The following is an 18384-nucleotide window of genomic DNA, read 5'->3' as shown; positions in this document are numbered from 1 at the left end:
CCTGTTTGCCACAAGGGAAAACGCAAAATGCCAAAGCTTTGCCGCCAGGTTCCCTCACCCGGAATCGCAAGGGAATGCGATATGGATGAACTGGTCAGGCAAATTTGCGTACGCTTTTCCCCCAGCGCCTCTCATTCCGCTGGTGGCAAGAAAGCTAAAGCAACACTCGATGACTCTCATCCTGGTTGCTCCAACATGGGCACGCCAACCATGGTACACCACGTTTCTAGAACTTTCCGTGGTACCGCATCAAAGGCTGCATCTCACATCCCGGCTCTTGACGCAGAACCATGGCGACATTCAGCATCCAGATCCGCGACAGCTCAATCTGGCGATCTGGCTCCTGAAGTCTTAGAATTTGGCTACCTCAACCTGCCTCCGGAATGCATGGACATCATCCGGGAGGCAAGAAAGCCCACTACCCGAGCTTGCTATGCAGCAAAATGGAAGCGGTTTGTCATGTACTGTACAGACAACAATATCAACCCGCTGGATGCATCCATTCCTAACATCATCTGCTATTTGTTACATCTTTACAAATGCAATCTAGCGTACGCTTCCATTCGGATACATTTATCCGCCATAGCGGCTTATCTCCAGAATAGGCAACACCTCTCTGTTTTCAGGGTGCCTGCCATTAAAGCCTTCCTAGAAGGGCTGAAGCGAGTCATTCCTCCAAGAACACCACCAGCTCCAGTGTGGAACCTCAATGTGGTCCTCACTAGGCTGATGGGCCCACCTTTTGAGCCACTGCACTCCTGCGAGATTCAGTTTCTCACATGGAAAGTGGCTTTTCTCATTGCTATCACATCGCTCAGACGTGTAAGTGAGCTGCAGGCGCTCACAATCCAAGAGCCATTCATCCAGATACATTCCAACAGGGTAGTACTCCGCACTAACCCCAAATTCCTTGCTAAGGTGGTGTCACAGTTTCATATCAACCAAATTATTGACCTGCCTGCATTCTTCCAAAACCCACAAACAGTAGCAGAAAGAATGCTTCATACATTAGACGTTAGGAGGGCGCTAATGTACTACATTGACAGAACACAACACTTTAGAAAGACACAACAACTTTTTGTTGCCTTCTCAGCACAAAGGCAACCCCATTTCCAAAGCAGGAATAGCCAGATGGATTGTTAAGTGCATTCAAATCTGTTATCAAAAGGCTAAACGTACTTTAACAATACCCCCAAGGGCGCACTCCACACGCAAATTGGGGGCCTCCATGGCTTTCCTGGGGAACATTCCCTTAGAAGACATTTGTAGAGCAGCCACATGGTCTACACCACACACATTTACCAAACATTACTGTGTAGATGTGCATTCAAAACAGCACGCAGCTGTAGGACAGGCTGTTCTCAAGACACTTTTTCAAGCTTCTGCAGCTGGCACGGGCAACCGCCCTTAATGGAGGGACTGCTGTGTATTCTATGCATAAGATATGAATTTAGCAGCCCACATGCCTCGAACTGAATATGCTACTTACCAGTATGCATCTGTTCTTGGCATGTAGGGCTGCTAACATTCATATCGCCCGCCCTCCTCCCCGGTGCCCGTAGCGGCTGCAGATACTCTCTCTATATTCATCATTAGCATGGACATCCTTTACACTATTTCACTCCATCTCTGCCACAATGGCTAAAAACAATCTGGGGATGGTCGATGCCCATGCGCACTGTAGTCCAGGGGAGGAGCCACCTATCTCGTGATGCTTCGAAGACTCTTCCAGGACAACAATGTGCAATCATCCGGACCCAACACTAGGCGGCGATCTATGCATAAGATATGAATGTTAGCAGCCCTACATGCCAAGAACAGATGCATACTGGTAAGTAGCATATTCATTTCTTCCAGTAGTGCCTCGGATCCCCGAGTGTTATCGATTTCTGTTTTTCAGAAGGGTAAGGCCATAGAAGATAAATAAGGCCTTTTGCACCTTGGGTGCCTTTGAGTTGCAGAACTCAAGGAGAATGCATGCATTGTACTGATCGCCTGTTATGCAGAGTCACGTTTCAAAATTGGAATGACGAAACGTGCCGATAAGAATGTAGAGGCCCTGTTTTTGATACTATCTCGTTTCTGCCTGAATTCGTGCACAAAAAAGTGATTACATTGACTTGCTGTACCCAAGGTCGTTGCGCAAACGTAAGCCGAGTAATGTGGGGCGGGAAGGGGTAGTTGGTGTCGCACACTCTGGTGAGTAGAGCACTGTAGCTGTCCACGGCAATTTATAAATACAGAAACCGAATATGCACAAACTCCTCACAATCATACGCGACTAAGAAGTAACAGTGCTTGGATTAGGGTTGCCACAGGGCCGGTTGTATACCGGCCTGATATTTATTTTCAAAGTCCATGCAAAAATTTAAAAGAAAATCACCTAGGCTACAGCGGTTATTTTTCCCCTTTTAGTACATACTTTAAAACCGCGAATGAAAGAAGAAAACATTTTAAAATATGTCCTCGAGTTGTCTTAGTAACCCAGAAAGGTCATGTTCAAAATGAATACAAGCAATTTATTTCATATATAGTTCTACTTAAGAATCGTGTCCAGACTTTTAAAAGGTTAACAGATGGCTGTTTTTTTTCTCTGGGAATGGTGGCAAGCCTAGCTTCAACACTTTCCTCAAAGAAGAAACAACCTCTGGACTGGGGCTACAAATAAAAGTACAAGGTCACAGCTAAAGTTTCCAGGGCTGAAAGAGAGCGGAAAAAGCAAGCATTGGCAAAGTCAATAGGTCTTGCCTTTTGCATAGGCCAAAAAACAGCGTAGGCATGTGTCGCCATGCATGCATGTTTGTCATTCTGCTGTAGCATCCGTTTTCTTTGTGAATTACCGTTCCAAGCTGGCAGATACCCTTTAGGAACAATTAATGAAAAAATATTGAAAAGTGCGTGAAAGGCATTTATTTACAAAGGAGCAGCTCTGAAGAAAATTACACCTGCATGGCCCTCCAAAAAGAAGAAATGAAAAATAAAATGGGAAGAGGAGGGGTGAGGAGCAACCCAGGGGTGGGAGCAACAGAACGCCACGGTGCTGTGTGGAGGAACAATGAACAGTGAGGGGCGGTGAAGTAATGAACACATTGGGGGGGGGGGGAAACAGACAACAGGGTGGGCTTGTGATGAGGAAATTAGGACATGGGGAGAAAGCTAGAAAAGACACAAGAATGCTAACAGCAAAAGAAACCAGCATTTACAATGCAACAGGTCTCACATTTGCGAAAGTTTAAGCTATTGACATTGTAAATGAGTACTTTTTATTTATGTTTTAAAAACCAAAACATAAATAAAAGGCATTGTCATTTACAATGCTAGTAGCTTAAACTTGTGTAAATGCGAGACCTATTGCATTGCAAATGCTTGTTTAATAGGCTGTTAAGCATTTTTCAGTTTTTGGTTACCTTTGGCTAATCCCATTGTGTTCTTTTTTTACGGTAGTCTCCCCCAACCGCCTACCACATCCAAATGAAAAACAAAAGCCAAATTGGTCAAGAAGGTTCAAAGGCGGCAAAAACCTAACTGCTTTGTATCTTTACTTGTATGTTTATATTGGTGCAGATTGCATGGAAAGGATGCTGTTTTCAAGAAGAGAAATATAACAAGAAGCGGAATAGCACACAATCTCCGTATCTATAATAAAAAGTAAAGAAAATGATGTAGTTCATAAAATAGGGTTTAATAAAGCCACATTTTGCTTTGTTAAATTCACTTTGTTCTTAGAAGCGTGAATATTGAAGATGCTACCTGCAAGATTCAGCTGACAGTGAGTTCTGATTTAAACTGCAGGGTTCAGGTCTTGTTACCTACTGAATGGGCAGTAAGCTGGTTAGCTAAAGGGTGGTGATGAACAAAGTGGTTTGCGCTATCATTATCTAACCGCACTCTCTTGCTCTGAGTCAACTGGATATGAGCATATCAAACAGCGACTGGGCCTCCTACTTGATAAAATCTGCATTTCAGAGGTATGATGTCATACATGTGAAATAATATATCCAGTGGCATGAAACGACAGGTTTTTGAACAATACAGCCAAATCAGCAATATAATTCTCTGATGTGTGTGGAACTTTCTCTGGACAAATATTAAATATAAAATGATATGCCATGAAAGTTCTTGTGATTGCACAGACTGACTTTCTGGGATAGAAGAAACCACGCTGCAGACTCTTAGATTTTAAAGACGACCATTGTAATGATCGCTGCAGATAATCGCCATGAACCAGGACATTGATCAAGTAGTGGGGCTCTGCAAATGCAGTCACTCTTTGTGCCATATGCCTTCTTTCAAAGATTTTGGGGATGGCAAAGATGACTGCATGGAGCCACAGACGTATTTTAGAAAAACAGACGGAGTGCTGGAACAATAACAAAACTGCTGGGCGTAACCAAAGAAGCTGTCCTCGAGAGGCCTCTGATTCTGACTTGCTGACTAGGTTCGCCTTCGCGTCACGCCTCAATTCACACTGAATGTAATGGGTACTTTTCAATCTGTTGAGGTGGAGCGAAGTTGGCCCTTGAGTTCCTTCTAATGCTTTCCCTTTTTGTCACTCTCACTCTGTTATCACAGGTTCACAAGCTGTACCGAGGGGCAGGAGGCAGTTTCCAGAAAGCCCAGGATGAGTGGAACACCGGTACATGGAAGAACCCTCCCACCAGAGAGGCTCAGTACAACAATTTTTCTGGCAATTCCCTCCCCGAATACCCTACTGTGCCCAACTACCCAGCAGCAACCCAGTGGCCTTGAACGTGCACCCATTCCACCTAGATTCCATGTCCTGCAGCAGTTGCCATGCCAACAGACTGATTACCCCCTCCCAAGAACAGTTTGGATTGTTCATTATATTCAGAGATCATGCACGAATTGGTTTTCGTAGTCTTAATTTTTTTCTGTGCCAATGCAGCAGCATTTAGCATGCCTAGGATAAATGTCCGATTTTTTTTTTTGCATACGTGTCCTAAAAAATGCTAAATTACGGCTGTGAAGTTTTATGGATTTGGGGCTATGCTTGACCAAACGTTGGGAGCGAGTGCCGGACATATTGGTATCTCATGGGGGAAAACCTGCAAAGAATTCATCTTGCTCTTTGTCTAGTGCATAAAGTTCTGCCGGCTTTGCATATATCTTTGCGATGATCAATATTGTGACTACAGTCAAGAAACACCTTAATGACTTGAAAAGTGTATGTCAAACTCACAATTTCTGGTGTAAATCTAAGCAAAACTCGTTGTTTAATTAATTCTACCTGTTAATTTCAGCCTCTTCCCCTAATCCGGTTAGATCTGGAAAAGGAGAATGGGCACGCTGTCCTCCAGTCCTTCTCCGATATCCTTAACATAGCATACTGAATAAGATGGGAACAGGAGTCAGCGACGGGGATGATCTCGGGCAGTCCTGTGACGATTTGCTGTCAGGCTGCTTGAGAAGGGGTTAGGGCCAACCTCATTGATGTTTGTGCAGTGCCAGGAACATTCTTGCACTGCCTGGCCAGTTTATCCTCCACCGTCTTCTGTGCCACTAAGGCCGGGTATACAGAAATAAAAGCAAAGCATCCTGGAATACAAGCAATGTTGATTCCTAAGTGTGTTGGGGAACAACATTGCTTTGATGTGATGATCTGGACGCCTTGTGCGAAGCATCTCAGACCATATTACTTCTATAAATAATCTGGACTGTCATCCATAATACTTTTTGTTCATTGATTGCAATTTGGATTTCTTAGCTGCCTGGTGCAGGGTTTGCTGGAAAATTGGCTACGGTGCTCGGCTGATTGGGACCATGTATTCTGCTGTTTTACTAACCAGTTTGGGGCCATCCTATCCTGCGCTTGGACAAGGTATTTGTGGATATGCTAACAGGACCAGAATGTTGTCATTTAGGTCAGAGGATCTGGGCCAGTCTCCCTCAGGGGTGATCAGCCTATGGGCCTCATATCTCATGAGGAAGTGCCTTTATTTTTGTGCTTAGCACCGCACCTAGTTTCTTGTAGGTGGTAACTGTTGTGTCACAGTCTGGGTGAACATTGATTTTTTTTTTTTTTTTTAAATGAAGTGATAATAGTTATCTATTACGATTTTGTTGGGGGTGGGTGGGCGTGCAAGAAATATATTAGCTTGCACTTATATGATGCTTGCCAAAACAGTCTTTAAGATAGTGGCATGAGACACTGTAGACGCCTGGTATCCCGCTGCGACAATCACAGAATTATACATTTACTTGTGAACCATTTCTCTGTATATCCCTCTTTTCTGTGCTCCATGCTTCACAAAATGCCTTGTTATTGACAAAGCATAAAAAAAAGATTCCGCCCCATATTTCCTCAGTTGGCGAACACAGGCTGTCTAGAATTATGTGCAAAGTCTGAGTATCTATTTTTTGGGGGTGTATGTTTTTGACATCCCCAGTGTGAAGCTTGAGTGGGTCTATGCCCTTAGGGAGGTGAGGGTAGGGCACCTTCTTTTTAAGCTTGGGTTATGGCAGCCGCCTTCTTCAGTGGGAGGACATAAGCAAGGGTGTTAACCGTACTTCAAAACTGTTACTGAACTGTACCCTTAAGTGAACCTTTTCAGGAGGCAACTTGAAGTAAAGGTGTTGCTGTTGAGGCAGCTTGGAAATTGGAATTGATAGGATGTGTGCAGTACCGCTTAAGTTTGCCAGTATTTAATACATGGATCTCAGACTCCAATTGAATGATGAGGGTTTAATGTGTGCTTCGAAGATGGCGGTCAGTCTTTGGCTACGAGAAGACTTTTTTTTCTTAACATCTCAACAATGGTTAGATTTTGCATCAGCCTTGGCTGAGACCATGCGTACCTCCCAAGCAAAGCATCATGCTGTTCTTTGAGAAAACTGGTGAAAATATAGCAAAGAGGACAAGTTATGAAACCCAAAACCTGTCCTTTAAAATGGCATGTTCCCACCACATAGCACATGCTGTTAGTGTAAATAATGATGGGGCCAAATAGTTGAAATGAGAAACTTTTTTACTAAATTTTTTTATAGCAAAAACCCATGAAGATTTGAGTTGGAAATCAAATTTTCAAGTTGGTAGGAGACCCTCAGGGAAGATTCATAGGACCAAAGGGGTAGTCTCATAATTGCAAGTCATTATAGATAAGAATTATCATACACCTTTACAGGCAGGGCCACCAAGTGTAGAACACAGCCAAGTTAATTCAGACTTTAACTGTGAAGGACATAAGAGTGCCATATGTAACTAGTTACTACATAAACAAATATTTTTTATGTTTGCCTTTCACTACAAACCAGTACATCTTACGTTTAAGTACTTACAGTTTTATTTATCTGAGGCACCTGGCTATCGTGAATTATACTCAAACTTAGCGACTAGTTTAGACTGTCACTGGGAGACCAGGCTGAAGCTGGATGTTTTCTGAACACAAAGCCGCAGTCTTTAGTGCCGACAAAGCAGTAGATGTATTACTTATGTACATTCATTTCTTTACATTTGTTACATACTATAGGAAAGATTGGACTAGCTTCTAGCCTTTATTGCAGACACTAACATCATCCATCTGCAAGGTTTTGTACATCCTTCCTATTAAAAGATTTCGGTTTCAGATTTTAACTTATTTCAGTATTAGCTTTCCCTAAAATAACTGTTTTTATTACTTTGTAGTCCTACGCTTGCTGCTTCCCTATTGGTTACCTCCACTTGTAGCATCAACAGGACTGGAAAATGGCTTTCCAAAAGTTAGTAGGTTCTTTTTGGAGGTTGCCCCAAAGTTATTTTTTTAACTCCTACCAGCAGGCAGAAGAAACCAGTGTCTTATGTATTTTGGATCATGAATTTTTTTCCCCCACTGTTTCCACTTCTAGGAAGAGACCATGTTCCCCTGACATTGGACAATATTTAGTAAAGGTTATTTTCCTTAACTCCATTTGATATATTCGTGTCCCTCCAATGTTCGTGAAATCCTGGGCAAGAGATGGTGAAGGAGATTTAAAATAATTCTCCATCTAAATGCCTTGAAAGATATAAAAGGTCTAAACATCCAAGGCTTTTAATCTTGGTTCTTTGTTCCCCACCACTCCTGTACACATTAGGCTAATATTGTACAAGCACAGCCTGAATCATCTCTTTTGATGGAATTCCTCCACTTGTTTATTTCGGTCTGAAATTTGTCTGTGAGCAGAGACTCGAGGAATGTATTGGACCTCAAATATCCTGACTTAAGTAGCCTCATCAAAGTAGACCATCTACTATCATAACCAAGTGTGTTCTCATAGGCCTTAGCTCTGCCCTGAGGGTATTTGGGAAAGTACTCTGCACAAAGTGGTTGCTCTACTTGTAGCGTGTCAATCCATACGCCGATATGTACATTGCTGCTATATCACAATAGCTTCTGGTACTCACTCTACCACATGGTCCAGAGTTTACCATGACTACAGCAGAATGGACTGTGCAACAAGCCTCAGCACAATTGCCTCTGCTGTGCAGCAGGACTTTAAACACTGTCCTGAAGAGCTGGGGCCAGTCCCAACTCTCCCTTGTGGATCAGTTGTCATACGTATGCACACCCCACAGAAGCCAGACAAGACTGTCTGGTCTATTCAGTTTGGGTTGTAAGCGATTCTTCCTAGCTCTATACCAGAGTGGTCCAAGGTGGCGTCACCACCAAAATATGCGTCAACAAGACGATGAAAACGTGGACCAGAAGAGAATGACCGTGAATCTTCTCTCCTGCCATCAACTGGTGGTTTATGCAAACCCCGGCTAATGAGGGACACAAGACTGTAAAGGGCAAGTGGGGAAGTCCGAGCATATCAATCCAGCAGTCAAGAAGAGAAGGCAGAATAAAACTTAGATTCTTAGATTCACGCCACCTAGCTGGTACCCAGACAGACCAAAGGTCCCATACAGATTCAATGGTGGAATCTGAAATGTATCCCCATTTCTTTAAGAAACCCTTACATTACCCGAAGAGGATAATACCACATATGGGAACGCAAAGTCTAGCTGTGCTGTGCTCCTATTAAAGACGATGCTGCCTTTCGGAGAAGCTTTTTCGAGTGGTGCCCACTAGTAGCCATAGACAACTAATTGTAAGACATGGAGAGCAATGATTTAGAGTACGACAGTCACTACAAAGGCCTCTGATGTTTATCCATTTTATTCCTTGCCGGTATCAGTTAAAGAGTGGTGATGGTGTCCAAATTGTAGCCAGAATTTGGGTTTCGTATATCAAACAGCTCCAATTCGAAATAAAATGCACAGTTTGTTTCACAAACCAGACGTGTACTCTTACATTGCCAAAAGATAATTAAACTGTGGAAAGAAGATAAATAATTGATATATTGCCCAGACTTGCTCCTGAGTTACCACAAAACCAACCAAGAGCACTTTAGCTGTGAGTTTAATTTTCCAATAAACAAGTGCCCAACAAATCTCTTTAATGGTCCAAGATCAGGATAGCAAAGCACACCCAAGACTGGATTTGAATGATAAACCTGTAATCTAAAATGTCATAATCATGTGATACGCTCACACGGTTGCTTAAAGACCGAAGAACCTCTAACAAAACAGCTCAAACAAACAAAATGGTCTTAAGTTTAGGGAGTGATAGTTATAAACGCATAGATCTAATCACCTTAGAGGAGTGCCTTATTAGAGCTTTCTAATCCACATGTACATATATAAATATCTATTTTATTAACTTGTGATATCAGCACTTGGAAATGTATGGTTGTTTTATCTATTGTACACTCTTTTGGGCCTCGGTTGTTGATAAAGCATTGAACAATATTGGAATCACCCTTTGCGGGGTTCCTTGTGAAGCAACTAAGCCCCTGCCCCTCTTCATCCTCCCGCCTACTCCTAGCTCATTTTGACGGGAAAGTGGGATAAGCAGGTTTATTCTTTAGATCCGCGTCACTCCATCTTCTCTTGCCGTCAAATGAGACCCGGATGATTCAAAGTGGAATGTATGGGAAAAATGTAGTGCTTTGAGAGGGCAATGCATTAAGCTCAAGTTTTGCGTAAATGCAACAAAATCTATGATTTTACATCATCTCTTCAGCTAGTCATGTTTACAAATGGGATTTTGTTCTGCTAAGGTCAATTATAAATTGCCATACAGTCATGAATCAACGCAATAGCTTTCTTACATTACAATACCATGTCCTGCATTATTAAACCATATACTTATAATATGTTTACATTGGGAGCCAACCAAGGGGGTTATGGAGTGATCGCTGCATGATGCCAAATTGAGAACTCAATTACCTTCGTGCTCCGCCAGACACTCTGGAATCGTCTTTGCTACTATAGCGTAGCTGCAGACTTCTTTTTTACTGCAGCACCCACATGGTTGATACTGAGATTACACAATGCTCTACCATTCCCTCCTTTTTGTGGAGAAGGCAACGGCTGGGAATAACAATCGAGGGGACTTTGTCGGACTGGGAATGAAGCATATGAAGATACTTCCCTCAGTCTATGGACTTGTGGAGTAAACGTTGTAGCTCTTTGTAATGCCTTTGTATGCACCATTGTACTGTTGCTGTTGATGTTGTACTGCCATGTTTGACATAATCCTCAGACAATTATTTCTTTTCTATTTTATTGTCAGATTTTTATTTTGTCTGTCTCTCATGATGGTTCTTGAATTCAGCTTTGTAAGAATGTGTCCTTGGTAGGCAGTCTTTGATTGCTCAAGTTATGTGATTAATATAGAAATAACCATGAAAAATAAAAAATAGTACTTTGAATAACAAAAACTGGGCATTGGAGGTTTTATTGGAACAGCCGTGCCATGGATAAAGACATGAACAATTCTCGCCATCCAATTAGTGTACGGTTGATTGTGTGTGTTCTCTGCTCGAAGTTGTTCTTTGTGTGAGAGAGATGCAGTCCATTGCACTTCATTTAGCATCATTCAGTGTTTATGATAATTATATGATAAGAGCACAGATCAAATGTTTGTGATAATTATACGTGCAATGCACAGATCAAACGACGGTGTCATAACTTCCAAATACTGAGGTCCTTTGACAATGGTTTGATATAAAATATGTGTTTTGTTCCAGGCATGGAGGAACCTAATTGCGTGGATGCATTTCAGAGAGCTGTATTAGGAGATATATGTGTATGTTTGTGTATATATGTGTGTGTGTGTGTATATATATATATATATATATCTCAGTAACACTTTATTTTAACTTGATGCCATCCATATCTAACACAAATTCTTGTGTTCTGTTAGCTTTTGTACTTGCTTTACCACAGTAACCTTGGGACCCGGAAGCCCTGGTCACCCCTGCAGTCCTCCTAATCTCTGAATGACCCCTCTTCTAATATTGCCTCTTGGTCTCCCATCAACAGGATCCTCAATGTGTGTTACTCTTGGAAGCGTCATACGCTTCTGGGTGGGCTTCAGCTACAGAGTTGGGTTGACTTTACATGGGATCACTGCCTGCCCTCAGTCATTCCCTGCACCCGTATGCCACGCACAACTCTGCGACCCTGCATAACTTGCAGCTGTAACTAACTCTTTGGTGAATTCTAGACTTTTTTGGTTGAAATCATTCATCACCACCACTCATTATGCAGCCCGTAAAGTGTTGTGGTGAGACCAAATGCTGATCCGTGATTACTGATTTGCCGGGATGGTATATTTGTTTTGCATTTACACACTGGTGTCACCTAACTGAGAATATGGGTCTAAACAATTCCCTCCTTACTTGTATCACTCCCTTTATGTACCAGACCAGAACCTTTCTTCCATTTATTCATTTTAGAGGGATTGCATACACCTGTGGTCCACAAAGGCAAGTTGTCGAGCATGAGTCAAAGAAACTGCATCCGAACATGAGATGCTTTGAACCTCAAAGCAACCAAACATAGCAACTTTTTGAGCGTCTCAATTGTTTATATAACAATCAAAGAGGACATGATGTAGATCCAATCTCTGCAGCTGATCTTGGTGTTAACATTGACATGTATTCAGACACCTATGCATGTGGATGCTGTTAACAAGAGTGATTTTGACTCCTTGATGACTCCCTTCTAATATCTAAAGGTCAGGGGAAGCAACAGTGTATTTGTGTGGCCTCGAGGCTGAGCCTGACAGCTGGAAACTTCAAGAATTGTGTCAGAGCCTCACTTCCTGTGGCTTTGGTTTAAATGTCACACACGATGTGGAAAGTATGTCAGACTTTCACTCTGCCGCAGAGTGTCAGAATGCGCTGTTGCCTTCATATGTCAGTGAGGACAGGTTATGGGCGGCCACTATAGATGATTGTCAATAGATGGTGCCTACACCTTTTTAGGAGCACCTTCCAAGCGTGGGTGTGCGTGACTTTCAAGCGGAGGAGCCTGCTCTTGTGAGTACAAACGCTTCATTTCATTGGAGCAGCCACTTTTTCTGCATACTCCTGATCCCATCAGTGAAAACTATTGGGTGTCAGTTGCTGGTGGTAAGGGATTCACCACTGCTTTAGTGTTCTGTTGTCCCTTTCTTTGCACAGGTATGCTGTTTTTTGTGTGCAAGGGTAATCTGGGCAGAGGTGGTATTTAGCATTGCTTAGCCCTAACCTGGTCTTGGAGGAATTTCTGTTGTATCACAAATTTTGGCGTGTGTTTGTAAAATTACTTTCATATTACTTGTAGGCGTTCACTCTTCACCACACTCTGCTTATACCACTTTCTGACAAAACGCTGTCCATCCTTATTTCCGTATGAAGTGAATGTCAGCCCTCACAAGTAGTTGGCAGTCAAACATTCACCATTTTGTGTGCAATGGTCCAGAGGGGAGTCAAACGGCTGCCATTTTAAGGCCTTAAGTTCTTTGGTAGCCCTTTTTAGGTCGAGCTGACGTTAGCATTCATGCGAAGCATGAATGCTGTCAGCTCGACAACTAATGTGATCCGTTTTTAGGAGAGTGGACACCAAAGTGTTACGAGCGTTTTCAGTGCCGGATTTCACCTCGGGAGCGCGCAGCATTGTCTGCAGTGGCAGTGTCAGTTTCGCTTTTGTATTACTTTCGTTTTTTCCGAGGCTGGCTGAGGGTAGCTTGAAATGAACAGGCTTGCTTTGAACATCATGAGTAATTATTTCTAGCCGTCTTGTAATGAACATGCACGCTGGTATTCTTTTTAAAACACTTCTTTGTAAAGGCACATTTTTAATTATCGGAAGCATCACAGTGAATAAATGGGTCAAGCTGCTGGTTTATTTATTTATTATTTTGGCGTCATATTTACTTTTAAATTTAAATGAGTGGCCCCCACCCCTCTGCATGCACGCACACACAGGCGCGCACACACACACACACATACACACTGCCGCCCTGCACCCCCTGCATACACACAGACACGCAAGCACGGAGCCCCACTCACCCGGACTTCTACTCGTCCCGCTCCGGGCTGCTCCCTCCGGCGTCAACGGGCACAGGGACACTGGCACTCCGCTCCTTGGCTTCCCGGGCGGACGCCGGCTGCACGCAGGGCTCTCCTCTCTCTGCTCCGGAGCCATGCGCCAGCCATTGCAGCCTGCCTCCTGGGAAGCTCCGGTCGCGGTCGACTTCCTGCTTCTGGTCAGGCCCCGCCTCTGTCTCGAGGAGGGCTGCCTGACTTCCGCCCAGCCCGGCCTGCTTTCGCTGGAACAGCCGCTGGACGATCAGAGCCATCAGACGAGCACAAGAGGTTTACGGTAAATGTCTTTTTAAATTTTTTTTTTATAAACACTTTTACTAGCCTATGCACTGATTCTCTTATCCCATACCCGCATATGCTATCTCTCATCACGCATCTCACTATATGAGTGACATTTTGATAACGTATGAAACTTTTTGAGAGGCGCTTCACTGCGAGTAGAAGGCGGCAGTTATGTCGTTGTAATAAAATGAATATAAGAAATAGATTCCTTTGTGCGTTACAGTAGGCACTTAGCTTTGTTCCCATTCAAGCATGGTTTCCCCGGTCCAACATACAAGTGGCGATGACTAAAAATACAGGACTGCCTGAACAAATAAACTTTCAAACAACACAATGATTTTGGACTTTAAGCAAAAAAAAACTGATAGATTCGTTTTGTATAGCCCACTGTTAAACAGCGCCTTCACTGAGTGAATTTAATTGTCCTGGTGGCAGACACTCACGAAAGCTACACAAATGAAGCCTTTTTTCCTACATATTGCCCCTTTGTTTCTCTCTTCTCTGCTTTATATCAACCGCCTCAATACAATTTCTTTTCCCCTCTGCCTTTCTCTTCAACTCTTCTCTCATCTCCCTGCTCTCGCTCTCCCTCCCTACTTACACCCTCCCCTCTATCCACACCCTGTGATGTCGGCTTACAGGCCCTCTTGCCGCACATGGAATCTACCCGTCTCTCACTGAGAGTGACTATTTTAAGTGAAAGTCGATGACATTATGTAAGCCACTAGTTTTTAAATGCCGCAAACTTTTATCCCCCTCCTGTGATGTGAACCTTCTTTCGGGACGTGGTCGCCTATCGCCACCTGCAGGCCAAAACTGCAGGCCTCACACCCTCACTCACCCTCACTCACCCTCACTCACCCTCACACCTCCTCACCCTCACACCTCCTCACCCTCACACCTCCTCACCCTCACACCGCCTCACCCTACCCTCACTCATCCTCACTCACACACCCTCGCACACCCTCACACACCTTCAGACACCTTCAGACCGTCACACCCCCTCACCCCCCTCACCCTTATCCTCACACACCCTCACTCACCCTCACCCCCTCACTCGCCTTCGCCCCTCACCCACCCTCACTCACACCCTCACCCACCTTCATACCCTCACACACCCTCATCCTCACTCACCCTCACACCTCCTTACCATCACACACCCTCACATCCTCACCCACCAACACACCCTCACCAACACACCCTTACCCTCACTCACACCCTAACACCCCCTCACCCCCTCATCCCCTCATCCACCCTCACACCTCCTCACCATCACACCCCCTCACCCACCCTCACACACCCTCATTCACCCTCACACACCCTCACTCACTTTGACACCCCCACCCTCACCCCCTCACCCCCTCATCCTCACTCACCCTCACACCTCCTCACCATTGCATACCCTCACATCCTCGCACCCTCACCAACCCTCACACACCATCACTCACCTTCACACCCCCTCACCCCCTCATCCTCACACACCCCTCACCCTCACAACCCTCACACCCGCACTCACCCTCACCCCTCACTCACCTTCACACCCTCACACCCCCTCACCCTCACACACCCTCACCCCCTCACCCCCTCATCCTCATACACCATCCCTCACCCTCACACCCTCACCCCCTCACTCACCCTTACACCCTCACACACCCTCACTCACCCTCACCCCCCCTCACTCTCCCTCACACCCTCAGCCTCACCCCCCATCATCACCCTCACACCCCATCACCCTCACACCCCCACTCACCTTCACACCCCCTCACCTTCACCCCTCACCCCCTCATCCTCCTACACCCGCACTCACCCTCACACACCCGCACTCACCCTCACACACCCGCACTCACCCTCCCACCCTCACTCACCCTCCCACCCTCACTCACCCTCACACCCTCTCACCTTCACCCCTCACACACCCTCACTCACCCTCACTCACCCTCACCCTCACACCCTCCGCCTCACACACCATCACTCACCCTCGTCACCCTCACACCCTCATTCACCCACCCTCACTCACATCACACCTCCTCACCTTCACACACCCTCACATCCTCACGCCCTCACTCACACCCTCACCCACCCTCACACCCCTCACCCCCTATTCCTCACCCACCCTCACACCCCTCACCCACCCTCACACCCTCACTCACCTTCACACCCTCACACACACTCACCCTCACACCTCCTCACCATCACACCTTCACATCCTCACCCACCCTCGCACCCTCACCCACCCTCGCACCCTCACCCACCCTCACTCACCTTCACCCCCTCATCCTCACTCACCCTCAAACCCTCATCCTCACTCACCCTCACACCTCACTCACCCTCACACCTCCTCACCCCTCCTCACCCTCACACCTCCTCACCCTCACACCTCCTCACCCTCACACCTCCTCACCCTCACACCTCCTCACCCTCACACCTCCTCACCCTCACACCTCCTCACCCTCACACCTCCTCACCCTCACACCTCCTCACCATCACACCTCCTCACCATCACACCTCCTCACCATCACACCTCCTCACCATCACACACCCTCACATCCTCACACCCTCACTCACACCATCACACCCCCACACACACTCACCTTCACACCCCCTCACACCCTCATCCTCACTCACCCTCACACCTCACCATCACACACCCTCAAAGCCTCATCCTCACCCACCCTCACACCTCACCATCACACACCCTCACTCACACCCTCACACACATACAACCACGCACACACACACAACCACGCACACAACCACGCACACAACCACGCCCAACCACACACCCAACCACACACATACAACCACACACATACAACCACACACATACAACCACACACATACAACCGCACACACACAACCGCACACATACAACCGCACACACACAACCGCACACATCTATCTATCGCCCTGACCCTATCTATCGCCCTGACCCTATCTATCGCCCTGACCCTATCTATCGCCCTGACCCTATCTATCGCCCTGACCCTATCTATCGCCCTCACTCAATCTATGGCACCACCACAGCATCACTCAGGGGCACCACAGCATCACTCAGGGGCACCACAGCATCACTCAGGGGCATCACAGCATCACTCAGGGGCACCATAACATCACTAAACGCCACACCATCACTCAGCGCCACCACAGTATCAATCTGTGCAACCATTCAACAACAACTGGTTCAGATATGTTCTCTCAATGTTTCAAGCTTTATTACAAATGTCACAAAAAGTTGGTAATATTTCACTTCTGTTCTTGGATTTTCATCACAATAAAATACACTGAACATATTCTTCACAAAAGTTATTTACAAAAGTTTAAGATATTGCCATTATAAGTTACAATAACTTTTATTTAAGTATTAATTATTTAAAAAAATTAAAAGCCATTGTTATTTGTAATATCAATACATCTAAGTCACGTAAATACAAAACATGTTGCATTACAAATGCCTATAGGTGTCACAATTACAAAAGATAAAAGTATTGGCATTGAAAATGACAAAGCTATTAATTTCGCTATTTTCAAAACAAACACATAAATAAAAAATGTGTCATTTACAAGACCAATAGCTCAAACTTTCCTAATGCGAGACCTATTGCATTGCAAATGCTTGTTTATAATAATTTTTAGATGTTTCTAAACATGTTGTCCTCCAATTTAATCAGACGTGTTCAGTGGGGATTTCAAAGCATATCTGTGAATAGTTTTACTCATGTTCTGTGTCAACAAAATGTCTGGCTAATTCACAGTTGAAAAGCAGCAACACGAGCTGGAGTTGTATTCGTCAAATTGCGTACCAATTTTGTAGAGTGGATAATGATTTGTGTATTTTTCTAAATAGAGGCATCCACATTTATATTGGCAAGACCTATACATTAAATCTTTCAATAAACTTGCAAAGGGTACAATTAAACAAGACTTTTGGAATCTAACAATCTTGTGTGTGTGTGTGTGTATATATATATATATATATATATATATATATATATATATATATATATATATATATACTCACAATAATCATAAACATATATTCACACACATGAAAATGAAATTGATTGTGATTCCTTCTATACCAAAAAATCTTAACTTGTGGTGCTTTCTTACAAAGAAAAATGCTGTATTTTTGTTTTATTAAATACAGAATTTTTTGTTTGTCATTACTATTTACAATTCAGAAATATTTGGGTCAAAAGACTATCCGCAAATTTCTCTGAAAAGATGCTTACAGAACCACAAGTGGTCCGGCATCTTATAACTGGGACATTGTCTAGCACAGTAAACTTATGTGGTGATTTTTTTTTTTTGTTGCTCTTGAACCTTCTTCAGGACGTAAGCGGAGTTCTGCAATAGTGAGGTCTCCTAAGGAGGCTGCGTGATATGAAATTATATTTGGGGTGGAAATGGGGAATTGATATTTTGAGCAGCAGAGTAAACAAAGCAGTCAGAGATGAAAAAAGAAAATCGTTTTGGAAGGACTGAAGTGTAACATGTCTGACACTATGATAGTGAGATGTAGTTACTTCTTGGAGTACGGGGATTTGTCATGAAAAATTAGGGGGCCTGTTATCATGGCGGGCGGATCGTTATCGCCTGACCCGCGCTGGCGATCCGCCCGCCAAAACTCCCTGCCGGGCGGCCATTAGCAACAGCGCCAGCCATGCTGCCGGTTCACAATCAGATAAGGCATTTTCTTCCATC

The 18384-nt window shown here is 44.4% G+C and overlaps 1 protein-coding gene across 1 annotated transcript in view; it reads left to right on the top strand.

The window, feature by feature from the left end:
• The window catches only part of SCAMP4 (secretory carrier membrane protein 4), an 88135-nt gene extending 77392 nt beyond the window's left edge, over positions 1-10743 (top strand). The window contains exon 7 of the mRNA XM_078670146.1: positions 4573-10743. Within this exon, the coding sequence (XP_078526272.1) occupies positions 4573-4749 (177 nt within the window). The 3' untranslated portion in view covers positions 4750-10743. The remainder of the gene's footprint in view (positions 1-4572) is intronic.
• The last annotated feature ends 7641 nt before the right edge of the window (positions 10744-18384 follow it).

The sequence above is a fragment of the Lissotriton helveticus genome, chromosome 12 (genome assembly GCF_964261635.1).
Source record: "Lissotriton helveticus chromosome 12, aLisHel1.1, whole genome shotgun sequence".
In the NCBI taxonomy this organism is placed as follows: domain Eukaryota; kingdom Metazoa; phylum Chordata; class Amphibia; order Caudata; family Salamandridae; genus Lissotriton; species Lissotriton helveticus.
The sequence above is the reverse complement of the archived record's forward strand: the minus strand, read 5'-3'. Positions and strand labels throughout refer to the sequence as shown.